At 41.4% G+C, this 22,195-nt stretch overlaps 1 protein-coding gene across 1 annotated transcript in view; it reads right to left on the reverse strand.

Annotated features, from left to right (window-relative positions):
- Positions 1-22,195, reverse strand: part of PLBD1 (phospholipase B domain containing 1) — a 42,402-nt gene that overhangs the window by 7,671 nt on the left and 12,536 nt on the right. The window contains exons 3-6 of the mRNA XM_059816973.1: positions 18,594-18,677; positions 16,520-16,658; positions 9,680-9,844; positions 8,353-8,497 (exon numbers count right to left, since the gene is read on the reverse strand). Of these exons, the coding sequence (XP_059672956.1) occupies positions 8,353-8,497; positions 9,680-9,844; positions 16,520-16,658; positions 18,594-18,677 (533 nt within the window). The remainder of the gene's footprint in view (positions 1-8,352; positions 8,498-9,679; positions 9,845-16,519; positions 16,659-18,593; positions 18,678-22,195) is intronic.

Below are 22,195 nucleotides of genomic sequence, written 5' to 3' on the forward strand. Positions count from 1 at the left end.
TAAATTAATGCCTTCTGAACTAAAGCAAGCTAGGCAGAAAAGCCTTCCTTCTAGTTTAATCTTTTCCAGTCTAACTATTCTTAAAAGCATCTCCAAGAAATGGGCACCTCTTAAATCATAAGCTACATCCTGTATAGGAGAGAAAGTTTTACCTACTTCTCTTTCTAACATGTTGTCATTGGGGTTTTTTATGCCCATCAGCCCTGTAAACTCAACACAGTGATGGATCTCTGGGCAGGATCCCCTTCCAGGTTACATAGCAACAGAAGTACTAGGTCTAATTGCAGATCCCATGCCAGGAGGTGGTATACAGAGCTGCAAAGGTCAGCTATAATGCCATGGATAGCATGGTGACTACTTACAAAGCAGAAATAACTTGACTTTGAGATTCCCTAGCTGATACAGCACTGCCAGGTTGGGGAAGAAAGGCTGTTAACTGAGCTCCTGATGGGGAAGTCGTCCAGAACCTGGTCTCTTACTAATGTGTTTTTAATGGCATCACTCTTCAACGCTAAAATGCTGCGCAACAGCGTAATAGTCAAGTTCCACTACAAAATCTTCCACAGCAAGCTTTAATAATGCACTCTACAAACAAACTAAAGGTCAGCAACCTATGACAGCCAGAAAGATGACTCAGCTCTGCCTCCTATTCCTGAGCTTTCATCAAAAGGCAGACCTCCTTCAAGCAGAAGCAATGTTTAAGGGCTCCGTTACGCCACGATTTCTTTACAGTCTCAAGTTCTCGAATCAGAACAGATCCAGGAAAATATACTTTGTGGTCAGCTGTTCCCTAAAAATATGTCAGTATAGAACAGGCAGAGCACCCCAGCAGCTTGTGGTTCCTAGTATTTTATTCTTGGACACAGAAAAAGAGTGTCAATAGATTATGTACATCAACAGCGACATTCTCTCTCAACTAAGTAAGGACAAGAGAGAAACACTCTAAACCTGGCTCTGCCAGTCTATTTTATACAAAGACATGGGATACTCCAGCGATAAACTGTTGTGTAACAAGTCAAGTGCTTGCCCAAACAGAGGCAAGAAATGAAATTGTAAAACGACTGTGATTCAAATTGAATGCCAACTCCCATGTGGGTGCCAATGCCCCGTACCCTACTTCAAAATAAACCCAATAGTTTTTTCTTCTTTTTCAATCAACAGCTGAAATAAAACAGAAAAACTCAACTCAAAGCAAGTGTCAACACAAGGAATGATGCTGAATTAACTGAAGTTTGAACTCTGTAATTCAAATAAATTGCAAAGCTCAGCTAAGCTGAAAACAAGGGGATTTCCTTCTGGGCCTTAGTATCTACCAAGTTTTATCCTGCGACGTTTTCTAATACAGCGTGCCTTCCATGATACACCATTATTGGCCTAATCACTCCAAGACAACATATACCATTTTGACTTAAGGCATAGGCACCCCTGAAACAAAGGAAAGTTAAACACATACAGCAGGTTTACCCTGGGCAAAGACATCCACAAAAATAAAAACTGGGTGAAGCCTAGAGATATCAGCAGATATTTGATGTCCTCTTTATCATTGTCTTTTTAAGTATATATGAGAATCTATGGTAATTGAAAATGCTTTTTATATCAACTGTTATCTCACTGTATGGTTCACCTGTTTTTTCCTGTAAACCCATCTCCCATTTTTATCAGCAACTCTCAACAGATTTTTTTTGTCTTTTTTTTTTCCCCTCCCTCCAATGAACCTCACTCTTCTTACATAGAATCAAGCAAAAGCACTTCTGATTGAATCTAAATGGCTTAGATCCAGTTTCCAATCACTACTGGAAAGCTGAAGTTTCCAGAGTCTGGAGTTTCATTCATCATGACAATATTAATCAGACAATCAAAGCAAAATGTTTTTTGAAATCTGATCCAGAATGTTCTCCAGAGAGTCAGCACACCAAAGAGTATGTGGGGGGTAACACGCTTCTGGCAGCTATTGTTCCTAAAGAGGTAAGCTGCTGCTTTCTGAAGCAGATGGCATCAGCTTTTTTGGCATTTTAGAAGGTTGTTGTGCTCATTCAGGTACAGAAAGGGTCAGTATTACAGGCTGGAAGTCAGACACATGAGGTCTAGCCATCATCTCACAGGGATGAGAATAGCCCGTGGCAAGATGCTCAATGCTCTGGGCTATAAACAGACTTGACAATGGGAAAGGAAAAATCTTCTCTGGATTAGTTTTCTTAATCTCATCAGCAGCTGCTTCTCATGTCAAGACTGAACTCCCTCCAGCTACCTTCCTCCTGCTTGCAGACCTCTCCTAGGCACTAAGTAATAGCACACCCCATACTATAGCTCTGGCCTCTCATCTCTAAAGTGCATCAGATACTTCCCTCTGCTTGCCTCCAGGTTTTAGACAGATGTTGGAGAGAGCAGGGAAGCAAGAAATGGTCTGGCAATACTTCATGAGCAAGCCAGTCCCCTGAATACAAGGGCTACTGCCCTTTCCATGTTTTGTTCCTCCTAGCTCTTACTCACGCTGTGGGGAAGGATAATGCTGCACTTTCTGATCCTGCACTAACACCAGATTACTTCAAAGCAAGGGACATACATTACTTCTCTCTCCCGCCTCAGCAAGCACACATATAGTTGTCCATCAAGACAACTTATGCCATCTTTTTCCCATGTCACAGCCCATCTCTGCCAAGCAAGATCCTGACAGCAGACCAGAGGAGCAAAGGTGGCAATAAAGTTCTCAACTGTTTTGCTTCAACAGCTAAAATCAGAGTAACATACTTAACAAGACTGTGGTTCAGCCCAGAGGAAGTAGGTCACTACCCAAACCAGAGTGCTTGGGTCCCAGTGGTAAATTCCCTTTCTTAAATGGGGTTCAAAAGTAACTGTTCAAGAAGAGGTCCATCCAAATGGACAGAAATCTTGGGAGCTGCTGTCCAAGAAAAACTGCAAATTTCACCAGTTAATTTGGCTCAGTTCTTTGCATGTCTCAATGGGGCAGTGTAGAGCAGTGACTGGGGGGGGGGGGGGGGGGGGGGGCGGGGCTTTCCTCACAGATGTTTTACTACATATGCCCTGGAAAACACAGCACCTACCTAGTCTCTGTCATCGCATTTCTTACCCTCCCAAATGAGCATAGCTTCATTCAACATTTGCGAGCAGCTGCAACGTCTCTGTACAATTTAAAGTTCTCTCTGCTGTGCATAGATTCAACAAAACCATATTAAGTACTTATGTTCAGAGCCTGAACAAGACACTAAAGTTAGGGGTGCCCAAGCATTCAGCTCAGAGACACTCCTCCTTTCCAGAGGTTCACTGAGCTGTCCTACTTGCAGCTCTGCATAGACGCTTTCAAAAGTGGAAATGAACAGCAAGTGGCTAAATCATTCTGCAAAAGCAGAGATTACTACTACCGTTCATTTCCACTTGACTGTGCCTCTGCAGTGCTACTGTTGCTCTGAAAGGGACAAAGCAGCAAAGAGAGGACATGCTGTAACAGTGGACATCTGAGCATGCTGGCAGGAATGTGGTAAACTGCTGGGGAAGCCGGGATGTACTGGTAGTTCCTGCCTATCCTCCTCCTGCTCAGTCGCAGCAGAAACAAGGAAGCGCGAGGCCCTCTAGCTGTATCATAATGCACATGCTGACACACATCATGGTTAGGGAATAGCCTTAGATCCTTTGAGTCACAACAAATATTAATTTTTGCAGTGTGGTAGGCTGTCTTTTGAAATTCAGTAAATAAACAATCTGGACAATTTTAGTCTGTGACCCCAGGAGAAATTGGGGAGTTGCCACATTCCTTCTGAGAAGGCAAATGACTCCTTGAAGCTTTTCTGACACAGCTTTTGGACAGAAGAAGAGTTTTACTTTATATCCATTCTACTGGATGACAGAATCACAGAATCATTAAGGTTGGAAAAGACCTCCAAGACCATCAAGTCCAACCATCAACCAACACCACCATGCCCATTAAACCATGTCCCACAATGCCACGTCCACACATTCCTTGAACACCCCCAGTGATGGTGACTCCACCACTTCCCTGGGCAGCTTATTCCAGTGTATCACCACTCTCTCAGTAAAGAAATTTTTCCTAATATCCAGCCTGAACCTCCCCTGGTGCAACCTGAGGCCATTTCCTCTTGTCCTGTCACTCGTCACTTGGGAGAAGAGACCAGCACCCACCTCTCTGCAACCCCCTTTCAGGTAATTGTAGAGAGCGATGAGGTCTCCCCTCAGCCTCCTCTTCTCCAGACTGAACAACCCCAGTTCCCTCAGCCGCTCCTCATAAGACTTGTGCTCCAGACCCCTCACCAGCTTCGTCGCCCTTCTCTGGACACGCTCCAGCACCTCAGTGTCCTTCTTGTAGTGAGGGGCCCAAAACTGAACACAGTATTCGAGGTGCGGCCTCACCAGTGCCGAGTACAGGGGCACGATCACCTCCCTACTCCCGCTGGCCACACTGTTTCTGACACAGGCCAGGATGTCATTGGCCTTCTTGGCCACCTGGGCACACTGCTGGCCCATATTCCGCCGGCTGTGAATCAACACCCCCAGGTCCTTTTCCGATGGGTAGCTTTCCAGCCACTCTTCCCCAAGCCTGTAGCATTGCATGGGGTTGTTGTGACCGAAGTGCAGGACCCGGCACTTGGCCTTGTTGAACCTCATACAATTGGCCTGGGCCCATCGATCCAGCCTGTCCAGATCCCTCTGCAGAGCCTTCCCACCCTCAAGCAGATCAACACTCCCACCCAACTTGATGTCATCTGCAAACTTGCTGAGGGTGCACTCAATCCCCTCATCCAGATCATCAATAAAGATATTAAACAAGGCTGGCCCCAAAACTGAGCCCTGGGGGACTCTGCTTGTGACCGGCCACCAACTGGATTTCGCTCCATTCACCCCAACTCTCTGGGCTCGGCCATCCAGCCAGGTTTTTACCCAGTGAAGAGTGCACCTGTCTAAGCCATGAGTCGCCAGTTTCTCCAGGAGAATACTGTGGGAGACAGTGTCGAAGGCTTTACTAAAGTCCAGGTAGACAACACTGACAGCCTCTCCCTCACCCACTAGGCGGGTCACCTGGTCATAGAAGGAGATCAGGTTGGTCAAGCAGGACCTGCCTTTCATGAACCCGTGCTGGCTGGGCCTGATCCCTTGGTTGTCCTGCACGTGCCCTGTGAGCGCCCTCAGGATGAACTTCTCCATAACCTTCCCCGGCACCGAGGTCAGGATGACAGGCCTGTAATTCCCTGGATCCTCCTTCCGGCCCTTCTTGTAGATGGGCATCACATTGGCAAGCCTCCAGTCGTCCGGGACCTCCCCCATTAACCAGGACTGTTGATAAATGATGGAAAGTGGCTTGGCAAGCTCCTCTGCTAGCTCCCTCAGTACCCTTGGGTGGATGCCAATCAGGCCCCATAGACTTGTGAGTGTCCAGGTGGCATAGCAGGTCGTTAACTGCTTCCTCCTGGATCATGGGGAGTTTATTCTGCTCTCCATCCTTGTCTTCCAGCTCAGGGAGCTGAATACCCTGAGGATACCTGGTGTGGCTGTTAAAGACTGAGGCAAAGAAGGCATTAAGTACCTCAGCCTTTTCCTCATCCTTCGTGACAACGTTCCCCCCGCATCCAGTAAAGGATGGAGATTCTCCTTGGCTCTCTTTTTGTTGTTAATGTATTCATAGGAGCATTTTTTGTTATCCTTTATGACCACGGCCAGATTGAGCTCTAGCTGGGTTTTTGCCTTTCTAATTCCCTCTCTGCATGACCTAACGAGGTCCTTGTACTCTTCTTCAGTTGCCTGCCCCTTCTTCCAAAGGTGATAAATTCTCCTTTTTTCCCTGAGTCTCAGCAAAAGCTTCTAGTTCAGCCAGGCCAGTCGTCTTCCCCGCCGGATCTTCTTACAGCACACGGGGACTGCCTGCTCCTGCACCTTCAAGATTTCCTTCTTGAAGAAGGTCCAGCCTTCCTGGACCCCTTTGCCCTTCAGGACCATCTCCCAAGGGACCCTCTCAACCAGTGTCCTGAAAAGTCTGCCCTCTGGAAGTCCATCGTAGTGGTATTGCTGACCCCCCTCCTTTCTTGGCCAAGAATTGAGAATTCTATCATTTCATGGTCGCTAAGACGGCCTCTGACCTTCACTTCACAGAAATATTTTAATTACTTACTTAGTCACTGAAGGCCTGGAAGGACACCTGTCTTTTAATGCTCTTTGTTTCCTCCAAAAGTCAATGGTTCTATGTACATTAGGATCACATTACTATTCAGGGGAGCTTACTAGCTTGGCCTTTCTTACTGGTTCTTCGTGTCTATCAGGATGGAGGATAAGAGTGGGAACTTGCATGCAGGGAGAAGTTACAGTCATCAAGTTGAACCGTGGCCAGGACCTGCAGATTCATTGGTCAAATGTCCTGAAAATAAGGCTTCATCTCAACAAAACATGGAGCAGAGGAATTCGGCAGTCCCCTTCTTCCTGCGTGATGTCCCTAGATCATTAGCAGGCCAGTGCTTTAGAGCTTACTCATACCCTGGAAAACTGCAACTTTGTGAACTACACCCACAGCTAATGCAATTTGCTGTAGTCAATGGATCATGCTTGCCTAGTGCTTATGATAGTAGCCTGTAATTAGGCAGCCAGTTTGCATACCACAGGTCTCTCAAACCACTGTAGCCATGGGAACTATGTTTTGCAACAGTTCTAACTCAATTTTGTTGATGGAAGTCCACCATACCACATTACTGTGTCAGAGTCTACCTGGCACAAGCAAGCTTTTAAACAAGCCATCTCTGCAGACTTCAGTCTCAGGGAAGCACAGTGGGATTTTGTACACCAGTGAACAGACCCTGACCATTTCAGCATAGTAGTAGCTGATTTTCAGGTATTCTCCCATACAGCGAGCTTTATCAGTGGAACAACCCAGAGATAACAGCATAGACACTCACTAAAAATAAAATACTAAATGCTCTGCATGGCTGATCCTGATCCCTAGTTTGAATCTGCAGCACAATGCAGCAATGCAACAGTTGCTAAAAAGCCAATTCCCCTGAAGGACAGTACTATCCTCAACAGTATTTCTACTGAGAGATACGAGATCCAGAATAACCTTCTGTACATTCAGCTCATGAACAGAGCTCAGACAGAAACCTTAGCTTTCTACCAGGTTACATGGGCTTGGCAAAATTCCTTGCAACAAGCAAGTGAAATACCTCCAAGGGAATGGGAGATAAACCCAAGCTCTTGAAAGGCTGTACACTTAGGCATTCGCCAGAATACCTCTACTCCTTCGTCAAAGCAAAGTGTCAGAATATGCTGCATTCCTGAGGGTCACTGAGGAGGGTCAGAACCCCACAGAAAAAAAAATAAATTGCTTTCAACATGAAATGAATGCAACTGCTTTTCAAAACAGTTAACAGTTTTCCATTCACAGTCTCAGGAGTCCCTGCCATGAAGGACCCTTGCCTTTGTAGTAAGGCAAGCACAGTAATTCAACAAAGCACATTTTGAAATCATTAACCAACAAAATTTCATCAGAATCAGACAGGCCCCTATGGCACATACTTCACTTTAAGAAGTTTATGAAGATTCTGAGTGTTTGGGCATTTTTTAATTTGAAATTCCACCTTTAAAAAACTTATGCAATACTTACTCTTAGTCTCTTAGATTTGCTTTGGTTTTTCATGTTCACATTTCTTGGTGCTACTCTAGCAAAAGTACATATTTTACCACGGAAACATTAACTGCTGGCAATTTCTAACACTCTTCCAGGAAACCTGAGAATATTACATGCTGCCTAATCTTCCCAGGGGATATTTTAAATATTCTGGCTGGCTATATTACTAACACAGGAAATAAGCATAAAAAATACTTGCCTCTGCAGCAGCTTATAGAGAAGCTGGAGGAGGGAGATGTGGGGAAAAAAAAAAAACAACCAAAAAAACCCCTGAAGGTTTGCTAACCACACACCAAAGAAGTCGATACAATTTCAAATGGCTAGTGTTTGATACTCTCTAATAATCCCATTACAGCACGAGTCATGCCACAGTGGTAAACAGAAGTGTTCAAAACTATTACCAAACAAGTGAATGCTATAGGCAAGGCGAGAAGTTCAACAGTTGAGATGACTGCAGACTCCACGAGCAAAATTCAAAGCAGCATATTTGTGCCAGAGGTAGAATATTTAACTAGTACTGTTCAGAGCACTGAAAGTGATTAATCAACAACAAAATACAACATTTTGTCCTCTCAGTGGCTAAAAATTTTAACGTAGATTGAAGTCAGTGCTTGTTGAAGTATCATACTTTTTATAGATAAGACATCTGCAAGACAGTAAGATGGTCCATGCCATCTTGGATATCTACATTGTTTTGGGTTTCTTGACTTTACCTGGGTAACTGCTGAATGAGACACGGCTGGTGCTAGTGTCTGGATCAACTATATTGAAGTTCCAATGCTTATATATTCTCAGTGTGGCCGCATATGTAAACCAGCTGGAATGGGCAAAATAAATATTCTCATACCCAGGTAGAACCTGGAAAATAGAAGCAGAAAGATGAATCATTTCAGACCCTACTATACTCTGCATGTTTTGTACTTGACAGAAACTCGGAGAACAACTTGTTTTAAGTAGTTTGATTAATTGCATTGTTCAAGAAGGAGCAGATTCTTGTGCTTTTAACTGTGTACTTAACAATGAATTTCTGAAACCTCTGGAAATAGTTCTTGCCCATGTGTTGTTTTCAAGTAATTAGTTGCTATTTTTCAAAATGGAACAGCTTAGGGTTTTTTGGGACATCTGCATCACACCGTATGTTTCGCTTCCCCAGTTCCCTCTTGCATATTTGTATTTACACACTCAGATCAGCTCTCTGCAAACATATCCAACATTAACTTAGAACATGCTGTTTCTGTGAAAATGCCTCTGTGTGACTTTAAAGTACAGAAACAAATGCAAGCAAATTCATTTTGAAAAGGTAAATATATATTGATAGTACATATTTTCAAAGTATTTCCCTGGTTCTAAGATTTGTTGTTAGCTCAGAAACCTCTTGCTATAGGCAAATGCTTGAATAAATGCTTCTCAATTTAAGGTGAACGTTGTTGCTCTGGGATACATGGAGTCTCCATATGCTGACTAGATCCTTGATAATTTTAACCGAAAAATTTAATTGCCACCATGATGTATCAGACACTTACCTTAAAAGCATTTCTTCTGTCACTACTCCCATGGGAAAGCCATTCCAGAGTATCACTGTTCACACTTAGAAAACATCAGCCACTTGCACCCATTTGTTCTTGTGCTAGCACTGTCCTTTAGTTTAAGTAATCCTCTTCCCTTCCTCCCTGCTTATTTGCCCAGTGTATTTGTAGACATTCACAATACCCCCTTTCAGTCTTCACTTGGCTAGGTGAAACAAGTGACCCTCTTCCAGTCTCCTCTCCATGGTAGTTCCCCATTCTCTAGTAATTCTAGTAGCTTTTCATTGTCAGTCTCTGTGGTTTTGGTTTGGTTTGTTTTTTCCTTGCCCTTGAACACAAGTGAGCAAAACTGGACCCAGAATCCTATGGAGGCACAAATGACAACTGCATAAAAAACACCTTGATTGCAGGAGTGTCTTTGTGCACATGCAACAAACAGTAAAGACTCCAGAAACGCAGGCTCATGACACTGCAAATCAACACAGTCACTGGAGTTGAAGTTCTTGGTGCTCACCTTGATGAGTGCAGAGCAGTGACCCATATCCCACTGATATTTCCCATGGCTTCCTGGCTCCACGTTGCATTGTCCACTCCGTGCCGAATACTCAAATAATGCAGGAACGAGGTCCAACAGGTCTCCAACTGCATTCAGAAACTGGACATCAAAGATGCTCAGTGGCTGAGAAAAGGGAGAAGAGAGACCACAAAAAGCACTTTCAGACAGAGAAGCATCAAGACAGTCTCAGCTGTTAGAATTTTTCTTTTGCTCTCAAAGGAAGCTCTTAACACGGTCTATGAAATACACGTTCACAAGTCCCAGATGCTCAAACTCAGTGTCAAATTAGGTACCTAGGTATCTTTAAGGATCTGGTCCTTGTAGCGGCATTACCAATGCTAACATTTCTGAGGAAAAAAGGAGATGCTAGCAGTAACTTGTGAAACCTCCGTGTGTCTTTGCAAACAGCATACCAATCAGTCATCTGTTACTGTTACGCTGGGGTAATAGCAAGATTTTTCCTTTTTTTTTGTTTATCTGGATGACTTTGAAGAGCCTTACATTAACAAACCCTCTTGGGAGTTTTCGGATTTTTATAAAGACTGCAATTTAAGACATCCTCAGGACTGAGGAGGAGGAAACAAATGAGGGAAGCAAGATATGTTAACAATACTAATCAAGTATGGAACTAGCAGAAGAGAGAAAGTCAGTCAAAAGGCTATATGCTTGCAAAAACCCCTTATGGTTAGCCCAGGTTAACTACACACAGCTTGTTGTGCAACATGCTCTTCAGAACCTTCTCTTAATTTGCCTCTTCAAAAATAAGAGCTTAACAGTGGTCTAACCTCAACCTTCAAAGACCATTTTCTAAATCTTTTCTGTTCTTGCTCGCACCATGCCTTTAGTTAAGGCAAGGCTTAAGGAAAAGAAGTCAGGAAAAGAAGTCAGAACACACATCACCACAGGTCTATGAATAGTAATTTTAGAATGGGACATAATCATATAGCAAAGAAACACATTGCTTGCAGTATAAATCACTGTTATTATACCATATAGCTGACCTCTCTACAAACCCCAGTAAAGGGGAGACAAGGACATGGAAAAAATAAACAGTGCCAAAACCATTTACTTTTTATTCAGAAGGCTGAATTCTGTATTATCCATCTGCTGTTTTGGCAGAGAGAATAACCAACAGGAAAACCAAAAATAATGTAAATTCTAGTCCATATATCCCAAGGGAAGGAATTAAACCTTCCCACGATGCTTACCAAGCCAAGTGAGAGAAATAAGTCATTCTCAGAACTAAAATCATGCATCGCAGAAGGCACTAACAGCAGCTATAGTTTGAGGAAGAAATCCAAAGCAAAATTTCATATATGTTACATTGCTTTAGCTCATCATGTCTTTGATGCAAGGACCCAAACAGGTAGCAAAGGCCACAACTGATAAACATCAAGAGATGTATCTTTGGATAGTTTTAAGCAACTCAGTGGTATGAATCATTTTCAAACAAGTCCCAACAACTGCTACCTCACTATAATCCATATTGAGTGATTTGGCACTGTTTCAGCACAATTTTTCCCCATCCAGCTGCACTTAAAGGTCTGCAAGCCCACCACACAACGAGGAAAAGCTGTTTTTCAATGTCTAATTTACACAGGCATTACTGTACAGTACCACGAGGAGGGGAGCAAACAGGATTGCATATGAGCATGCTTAGCCAGCCCTGAGATATTTTAATTGTACTTGACATCCATTTGGCAAGTATATATTCTCCTCCATAAAACCTGTCTTCATTGCAACATATACAGGTAGCTACACTGATACTGCTGCAGTATCACTGGGAATTGCCTGTGTATTTTAAAAAAGTTTCACATTTCTGTGCTATCTTACAGTCATTTCAAGTCAAAAAATTCAGTAACTACTAGGAAGTCCAGTCAAGCTAGAACAAAGGAGCCAAGCAAGGAAGCTATCAGAACTACATGCACAGAAAGCTGGCCAGAGAGCAGGAGGAAAGACCCACTCAAACAAAGAAGCAAAGGTTATGTAAATTCCTAGGGCTCCACTGGGTGAGATTAGGCTGCCAGCTGCCAAAGCCAGCCAAAATATCAAAGAAGTAAACAGGAACTAGGCTGTTAAGTACCCACTAGGGTTCTATTTTCATTCCGCTTTTGAGGGGCAAGCAAATTTCGTTCATGTTTGTTTCCAAGAACTCATAGCTCTGCTTGGATAAATCTGGTTTTGTGTTTAAGTTTGTCTGATACTCAGTGACGTCACACAAGTACAATACACAGAGCTTCTCTAGAGTCTCAGTAAAACAATACATTCAAACAGAAGATTCTGGCATCTGCAATGCACGTCAAATCTAGGAATTTCAGGAGTTGCCTGAGGCATCTGCCACAAGGCAGAGCATCCCAGTTTAGGAATTACTACAGCCAATTTCTGGGATATATGGAGAAGTCTTCCGTGGGAGGAGTTAATCAGCGTCCACCAGCAAGAATTAGACCGAAAACATGTGCATCATAACAAGTGCATAATATAGGGCATATTACAATCTTTTGTAATCACCTTCTCCCATCTCACACAGCAATGTCAGGAAAACTCCTTGCATGCATGGTTTACATCCTGAAGAAGAGTGAATGAATGAGCTAAATTGACAAGCAGAGAGGTGGTACAGCCACAACAAGAGAAAAAGTCCTTTTGCTAGAATGTGTGGCTCCTCCTCTAGGCTACTGTCCTGAATAGCAAAAAAAAAAAAAAAAAAAAGAAAATCAAATTCAGTTTGAGTTACATCAGCTGTAAGGAGAAATAAACTTAGGAAGGGGAGCAGATAGGAGAGAACCAACCTTAAGAGGCTTGTCTACATGGGACATTAAAATAGACTTTATTCTGTAACAACTGTTTTCCACTAATTTCCCCATGCGTGAGCATTCTCAATACAAAATGAGGAAGTACAAATAGAGAGCTATCCTAGAATTATTGTACTACTTAAAACTCTGACACCTCCTTATTGAAGAGTAATTTCCCTGTGTAGACAAGCCCAAGATTAGTCACAGCGTTGGTAGAGCATTAGGCAGATGAAAAGACTTAATGTTCTTCGAGTGCCCCTCCTTCAGAAATTGTCTTGACAAAAGGGTTGGGTTTGTTTACTGGATATAAAATGTTGCTTAACCAGACAGAATAGTGTCACACTTTAACATGAAAATGTATTCCAATTTTGACATCATTCTTAATGATACCTGTAAATATCAAATTCAAAATACAGACATTTACAATGCTTATTGCCTTCATGCAGGTCTCAATGGAAGCACCTACCTAAAATAGCCCTGCAAGAAACCAGACTTCATGCAATTAAAAAAAAAGTTTAGAACAGTACACTACAAAACATATGCTTCATACATATAGGAGTAGACAAAAAAAATGTACTAGTACTACTATCAAATACTTTAGAGTCCACACCAAGTTTTCTTTCTGTAGTAAGGCTCAGTTATTTGTGGCAGACACAATGGTTCTACAATATCCAAGTGAAGTAGACCTGAAGTTTAGGGGAGAAAAGAAAAACGGAACATTTCAGAGTGGCCTGTGTGCACATAATCCAACTCTCATTTAAGCACTATATGGATTCGGCATAGCTTCAAACTACTATGCATTGTACAGGACAATGGAAAATCAGATCTTTTCATTTGTCTTCCTCAAGTAAGTGCACATCAACTAATCCACCAAATGTAAAACTCCAACTACTTGCAAGTTTGAAAGTTTGAAAAGTAGTGCTGATAGGAAAACTTGACACATGAAACGTGTAAGATTAAAAGCAGATTAGCTATTGCTACAGCTTGTTTCAATTCTCCTGAAAAGGGAACAGTTTTGTTCAACTTTACCCAGTGCTCAGTGTTGAAATCCACAGCCTTTGTAAACACAGTCCCTTTTCTCCATCTTTTGACCTATCCTTGTTAACCAACCAACTTCTCAGTGTTCAGGAGAGCACTTTGTCCATGTACAAGCATTCATGGGGGTGGGGGGGAATGAACGTAAGAACTTTGAAATCCATCTCCTCCTCTCTTTCTCTTCCCCATGTCTCTGATCTTTTGGGAGTTAGAGGAAAAAGTAAGACTTCCCAGCCTTTCTTCTGCAGTGTTTAGCCTTCTTTTAAGCTTAGGACATTGGGGGGAAATTGCCCTCTGCACATAAAGAGTAATTACAGAGTAATCAGTTGTATTTAGAAGATGCATAGTTTTTCCCAACAGCAGTTAGAACACAAGGCAATGAAATACAGCCTGTGTAGGATTTTGGTTCACATTTGGGTTTTTGGTTTGTTGTGGGTTATGGGGTTTGTTTGGGGTTTTTTTGGGGGGAGGGGAATAGAAAAAGAAAATAAAACCACCACACAACCCACACATGAGATATTATCAATATTTCTAATGTTCATTACCACCATGAATGCAAACTACTGCACCACTAGAGATCAAAAGATAAACTTGTTCCCTATGATAATAATCCTAAGACAATACACATATAGAAAGGATTCTTTTTTTAATGAAACAAAAGTAGTATCTACCAAAGGAAAGAGGGAAGAAGATACTCTCAAAGCACTAAGAAGAACATGCAATAGGAATGAGATTTGCTTTTAAAAACATGCAGAATTTGTTGTGGGAGCTTTCAGTAACAAGTTTAATTATTTTTTAAGGTGAGAAATGAGTAATAGAAATAGTAAATACTTGTTACTGCAGTTATTGCCCAAAGAAAGATCAAAACAACATTGGATTAATTGAACCAAAGTATAATACTTAGAAATAAGAAAAAAAATCATCTGTTAGGTGAATTTATTTGCCAAACATACTACTTACTAACAATCTAAGGGATTAAATAAAAGAACCTTTTTAACATTCTTATATGTACTCCAAGAGCAAAGTTGAAAACAGTCTCTTTGGAGGGCAGATGTTCTTTAGTAACAAGGAATAAGAAAGGTCTTGTCGGGGTTTTTTTTGTTTTGTTTTTTAGTTTAGTTTGTTTAAGTGCCAACAGTTTACAGAAGCTGGGTTGGTTTTCAGATAAGTGGATGTGTCAAAGCTAGAATACTAGTCAGTAACATTGCATCTGAATCCGTTTTTATTGTCTGTGTAAGCTCAGAGCAACAATCTTCAAGCTCTTCATTTCCTGAAGGGGATCTTAACAGCAGTACATAGGCACACAAATAGCACCATTGTAGCCTAATCTCACGAAAGTATTTGAAATGTAGCGTGGTATCCAACAAAGTGAACTTGCATGTACTTTTGCAGAGCTGTCAGGTATCATGTTGATACCAAGGAAAACCAAACATGTAGCTGCAAAAGCAGCTGTCCAAACTGCACTCAAAGGTAAGAGACAGATTTTAACTTACTGGCTCTGGCAAACAGAGGAAGCTGCAGCACCATCTCAAGTAAGAAATACATACATGGGGAAAATTTTTGCTTTTAATAAGACGACATGAATCCCAACACAGGTGATAATGCCAAAAGCTAGAATTGTGAATGGCATAGGAAGGAGTCAAAATAAATCCCATCATCTGCTCCAGGCACATTTGGGAAAAGAACGCTATATATCCACTGCATGTAATTCAAAAATAGAGGACACAGATATTTCAGACTGCACCACATATTTGAACTTTCACTAAATGCACCATTTTTATACAGGCGTGCCAATAAGATATCCGAAAAGAGGATTAAGAATGACTTGGTCACTTCAGAGGTCAGTGCTTTTTAGTATCAAATACACAGTTAAGTAAGTAAGTATCAGGGAATACACGTTGCAGGTAGGACATGCCTATTATAAAAAAATAGCTCAGGTACAAACTTGTATTTTCCCCTCCCCTCATCTGAATCTAAAGGATTCTAAAGCAGCCAAAAAAAATTATGAGCTTTGCAAGGCTCTTCAGATACAGCTGTTATGAAAGGGAATTAATGAGTTCTTTTCCTAGAAAGTCAAGGTTTCTTAGTATCTTCCCTATAACTCCGATTCCCCATTCATGAAAGTCCCAGAGCAAGTTCTATGCAAGAAAGAGATGTGCATTTTACTAAAACCCAACTTCTCTAAATTCTTGATATGGTTAAACTAAGACAAAAGGGGTCAGCTACAGTTAGTCAAGTTCTCCCTCTCACACTGAGAGACCTATAAGACTTTAGGCTGAAGGACAGCATTGTAATTATGATAGCTCTACTAGAGTTAAAGGAGCTCTGCTATTGCACACAAGCTAATGATCCGGAACACAATTCTAATTGAATTTAAAAAAAAACCCAACCCTTACCCCATTTGGCCTGCCACAGAACTGACCATATATTTTGTAATGGGAGACTTACAAGACATTTAGCAACATAAAACATACTCCAAAATAGAGAGGCTTTTAAGATTTGAAATCTGATGCTTAGAAATAAGAATGAAAGCTTTAATACACTCCTTAGGTGCTAATTCACACTGTTGCAGCTACTCTTTACACCTAGAGGGTCATTTGCTCAATAACAATTGCAAAAAGATGACTGCAAACACTTTAGAAGTGTCTGTCCTTCCAACATTCACATGTGGATACAAACGCCACCCCCAACCCAATCAGCACGTGAGCACCCAGAGTACCAAGCCCAACCCAATCAGCACGTGAGCACCCAGGGTTCCAAGTCCAGTGCAAAGGACCTGTGGTGATATGACCCGCGTGTTCAGTCACATTATCTACATTGAACAGCCACTGAAGTTTTTCTAGAATGGCATGCATAACAAGTACATGCCACTAATTATCCTCCTTTTTTTAAAAAAATATCAGATTCCCTTCTCTCATCTTCGTCCTCTGACATCCCATCCCCAGCTACTGAAAAAGAGATGCAGTAATCTTACTGTTTGTTTGTGTAGTTTAGCCCACTCGAGGGCTCCCATGTACAGACCATCCAACTGTGCAATAATATAGCCAGCATGCCTCCAAAAGGGGTCATCCTTATTATTTCTGATTTGTTGTCTTGTCCATTGATCTTGTTTCCTGCAGAGGAACAAACAGGTTGGGGTTTTCTTGGTTTTGTTTTAGAGTATAATTGATAATGCAGGGAAGGGATAAATGTATTATGACTCAGATGATCCAACCTTCCTAGTGTTTTGAGGCAAATCATGCTTTGGAAATCCTGCAGACATAAATGTTATATCCTCTGGGTGTAAATGTTCAGATCCATGCAACATACCCTACAGTACTGTGCCCCTACCAGACTTTAGTATCAAAGAAAGAGTTGGAGTCCACCTCTGTGGGGGACTCTGCTACATCAGATCTAGCATCCCCTTATCATCAGTAAAGGGAAACAAGCATTTGATAAGTCAGATGAACCATTCCCTTTTAAATGCCTATTTAAGGATAAAATAGACTGACCTTTGAAGAGCCTGTTTCTCTCCCCTACTTACAAGTGCAATGAAAGCATGCTGCAGTTGATGCTCAAACACTGCCTAAGAACCATTGCTATCCTCCTCTGAGGAAAAGGTGGGACGCCAAACACAACCATCCCATGTGCCAAATCCAACCAAGAGGTTACCACCCAAATAACCCAGGTTTAGAGCATGAGACAACACAAGCTGAACAGACCCTAGGGCAAGAGCAGCCAACATTACAAGGATCCCCCAGAGTCCCCTCTGCTGTGCGCAAAGGGCCGCAGAAGAACCACAGTTGTTAGAGTAAGTCAGGACCACATTCCAGCCTCTTCCATCCTTCTGTATCTATCCACCAGCATTATGTGTGGCAGCAAAAAAAGAGAGAATGAACCTGGCAAGGAAGCAAACTCTTCCACCAGTCTATGGGTGACAAAACCATCCAGATTTAGCTTTCTGGAATAACAAGATGCAAGAAGTATGGCAGAGGAAACATGGATATGGTCAGAGCATTCAGGGCTAAAGAGTTTCAGGACAACGCAGCAGCAAGACTGCTATTAAGTAAATCAGCGATGCAGGAGTCGAGGATATAGGCAGTAGAAAAATGATACAAGGATACCTAGTATTTCCCCCATCCTCCAACAATGCATCTTAGGGGATACAGCTACTATGCTGAGTCATTCTGGAAAAAAACCCATACGCATTGATATGGTAGCTAGCTAGCCTGTTTTTCCTCACAAGGAGGACAGCAATGCTGAAGAATGATAGTAAGGGAGCACCAAGATATTTTTTTTTTTCCTCTTCTTTTTGTATAAGCTAAAACCAAATCAATTTTATATATGTGCACCAATAACAGAATTAGTCAGATATATAACCCCTTGTGGAAAGCACCAGACAAGGGAAAGATGGAAAAAATAGTCCCCAGAAATGACCAAAGTTTCACAAAAGTATTTGTAATGGAAGAAAACATAAGTCTAAGGAGATTTAAATAAGCAGTAATCACAGTTGAGTTTCCCAGTACCTGGCCTGGTTCTTCTCCCACTTGTAGTTTCCCACCAGTGCAGCTGCATTATTTGAGCAGAATTACTTTTGATTTATACAGCTGAAGAGAAAAGGGAATCAGGACTTTTGTGATTAGAACAGAATTTACATCAGTGGCAGAATAAACAAAATGCTAACCTAACAGAGGAAGGAAAGGATACACAGTGCTAAAAAGATTAAGGTGCCGAGAGACCACACTGTTCAGTGTAACATTCAAAATACCAGCTTTTTAGAAAAAGGATTTTGACTAGAATGACATTCAGAATTCATTGGCATTATCCACACCCCTTCGTAGCAATGGTTTTAAACATTTCTTTGAAAGAATCAGAATTAGGGAAGGGCATGTGCCCTTCTTCATGTACATTTAGAATTTTTTTTTCATACTTATGGCATTCAATCAGAGGGAAAGGAAGCATTTATTTTCTTTAGCCCATAAGGAAGAGAATTTAAAAACCCTCAAAAATTCTGTCACAAACCAACCCCAAGTCTTGAATAATTTCTTTTCTAATAACTAAATACATACGCCATAAAATTCTGAACTTCACTTCGAACGGTGGGATTCTTAATTAACTGCGGATACATATTTGCAGCATGGTCATACATGTGCCTGAAAGAACAAAAGTAGCAGAAGTTATTCTTTTGCATCTCCCCTTCCTTTTGCTTACCAACCCATTGGTCAATAAGCATTGAAAGACAAGCACCACAGTCCACAAAAGAAGCTTTTCCTAATCACAGAATTTAGTATCTTTAATGCATTACAAACAGCAAAGGTAACACAAATGGATTGTTGAAATTTAACTTAAAATAAACAACCTTGCTAACACCTGCTCAAACTGCCGTACAATGGAAAGAGAAGCAAGAGATTGAACTACTTCATGGCAAAACTTCACGTTCAGGAAATATTTGTATGCCAGAAGCATCTCTGAAGCCTTAGCACATTAATTTAAATCACAACAAAAATAGTTTACTGGAGAACTATTCTATTTGGAACCAAATAAACATAGAGGTGAGGAGAATATAATTTGCTGATTCAGTTGTGCGAGAGAGAATTTCAGCCTTAAACTCTAGCAGATTTTACTTACCATTAACCATGTTCCTTCCTTACCGATTAAGCTAAATCTCTCTGTTTTAAAGCATATATAGGTTGATCCTACATGTTCCTACAGAAACTCCCCTTCATGCCAGCCCTAAATAGATTCAGCTTTATGGAGACCAAAATTATTGTGATTTTTTTTTGATGCATTCAGTTAGCTGTTTCATCCCCGTTAAGTATTAGAAACAAAAGTTGTACAATTTTTTTTGATTCATTGATTGGCTGGTTTTTGTTTGTTTTGTTGAAGTGAAGCACTTTACATTTCAAGATGAAATAAACTGCCAAAAATTGCTCAGGAGCCCAAAAGTTAAGATCACGCTCCCATTTTAGGTCAAATGTAATCATCTGATTCAAGCCAAAACAGAACTGTTATTTTTTTCTCCTATCAACATTTCATAATTTGGGTCAAACTTAACCAGCATTTTTTTCAGCCATTAAAAAAAAAAAGAGAGAGGAAGGGAGAGGAATATTTAGTTCTAGGTGGAAATCAACAGAAAATTGTTTCTCTGAGGTCTGGAGTTGGCGCAACTACATCAGTCATCAGTAAAATTAGCTTCTACCAAGTGCAGAAAGAAAACAGAACTAAGAAACAGATACCAGCCTCAAGGAAAGTACATGCCAGCAGGAGAGAATTCCCTATATTAAAACTCATGAGGGCAACTTCCTCAGAGAGATGCAGGCAAGAGCTCTTCCCAGTTTCCCTCAGGGCATAATTTGAGAATACAGCCAGAGATGATTGAATGGTTTGCTGAGAATGAGAGAATCATCCATTGACCTTCTCCCCTCTCTTTCTGTCCCCTGCCCCGTTCCCAGCTGTTTAAGTACTTGATTGCATGACCCTGATGCCTTACTTCAGCTCTGGTACCATTCTGACTACCAAATCTAATTGTCAGCATACATTCACGTGAACCACTAACCCAGCAAAAAGGGAATATATTTTTCTGGCAGTTTGTAGTTCGAATTAGGTTGTTATGTAGACAGATAAGCAACAAAGGTGGTGCAAGAAGGCAGCTCTCTACTGTGTTAGTAAATGAACTGATGCATCAAAGGGCCTGATCAGTGCCAGGGCAGACATAAGTTGGGGATTTGGATCTGTGGAAGGAGGTGCTGGGGCAAGAGAGGGGAGCATTCAGCAGCTTTGCACCATTACACCTTTCATGCAACTGCAGCTATAGTATTAATTTTAGTTCTAGAGTTTCCTGTCTCCCATCTAACATGAGACTACATGCCATAATCATAACCTACTTCTTGAAGAGGACAAGAAAGTTGAAGAAGCAGATCAATATTCTCCACCCCTGCAGTCACTGAGAATTTGGCAAATAAGAATCCAAAGTAATTTTAGGAAGGAAATTATAGTGTAACATACTCCATACTACAAGTCACAGCTCTCATGGCACTAGAGAAGAGCAAATAGCACAAGACAGTCCATCTGGCAGATGGTCTTTTAGGGATGAGAACCAAATGAGGAGGATAAAACCAGCTAGGATACTACTCTAATCACTGCCTAGGCTAGGGCAGATGATCAGGCTTCCAGGTTCAACCATCAGCTCTCTCTTCATTTTGCACTCAAAGGTTATGCAACACAAGGCAGATTTTACACTAGTAGTATCTTTAAGCTGTGATGACTGATGTAGAGACCAGGTTAGTTCAGAATCAGGGGACAGCTTCTTTAATGGCCTTCCTTCTTTTATACGCTAACAGAGGACATACAACTCCTGGAACTGATTTTTCATTTTAAATGCCCAAGGTTATTGAGAAATTTTCCCCTAGTTGCCCTGTTAATGTTTTTTTTGCTTTAACAAAGCTCCTACATGCCTGGCTTGCATGTTTTGTAAGGGCACTATCCTCTGAAGTAAATTGGATCATTATAGTAAGGTAAGGCTTTGCAACTGTATCTAAGGCCAAATGCAAGGCAATTACAAAGCTGGGACAAGAATTCGAAGTCTAAAAACAGCAAAGCAGAGCCCTGCTTCTTCAAATTAGAGAGGAAGATGACAGGACTCAGGTCAGTTGAGGTTATATCAGAAAAAATAGTACAATTAATAATACTTCAAATTTAAATACGGCTCTTAGACACCTGGCATGTCCCAACTGGAACTGATTAAAAGTATGTGCTTAACGTCATGGATTTGGATGTGCTCTGCCATCCCTCAAGTAGAGAGACCTCATTGACACTTCTGTTTGTAATGGGGGAAGAAAATTCATACACAAGGAAACTGGAGCAGACATCTTACAGAGAGGTGAGAGACTGGTGATAAAAACAAATGTCTGATCTCCAGACACTACAGACACTAGAATTAGATTTATTCCACCCCTATGTGTTTTCAAATTAGACAGCTACTATCTGAATCAGGTGCCGACACTAGAAAGATGAATCATGCTCTAGAAAAGGCCTCTGTTTCTACCCTCACTGATAAATGGGTCGGACTAACTTAGTTATTGCTTTTTCTACCACAGACTTACATAGCCAGAGCTGAGATTAATTCTTTCCCAGTAATCTAAGATAAGACAGTCCCAGAATGTTGGGGGGATTTTTTTGTTTGTTTGTTTTAAATCTGGTTGTCTTACTTCATGCTTAGGTTCCTATTAAGGACAAAGCGTACATTTTAGGAGAGATACTTTGTCACTCTTTTGCTTACATCATGCTGTGCCTAGAAACCCACCTTCATGCCCTAAATGTAATGCAAGAACTGAGCTAGCTAAGAATTCCTGGAGATCTCCAAATTGCAGGTACTGCCAAGCTGGAGCTCCTGCTCACCGGACTGCTTCTGCAGGAACCTATACTTCAACTTGGGATAAGGCTTGTAACGTATCCTTCCCAATAATGCATCACATCAGAGCTCTTCCTGGTAGGACTTCAGTGTTTCTGCAAAGAGCCACCACCTTGGGTCATTTCTACTTCATGGAGTCATTGCCACAAACAGATGCAAGACTGCTGGAGATTGTGGAGTTGTTCAGCCTACAGGTAGCAATGTGCCTTCACCACAGCCAAACACATTGTTACATTCTTCCTTGTTACCAAGTTTTTAAAA

This window comes from Gavia stellata, chromosome 4, assembly GCF_030936135.1.
Source record: "Gavia stellata isolate bGavSte3 chromosome 4, bGavSte3.hap2, whole genome shotgun sequence".
In the NCBI taxonomy this organism is placed as follows: Eukaryota; Metazoa; Chordata; class Aves; order Gaviiformes; family Gaviidae; genus Gavia; species Gavia stellata.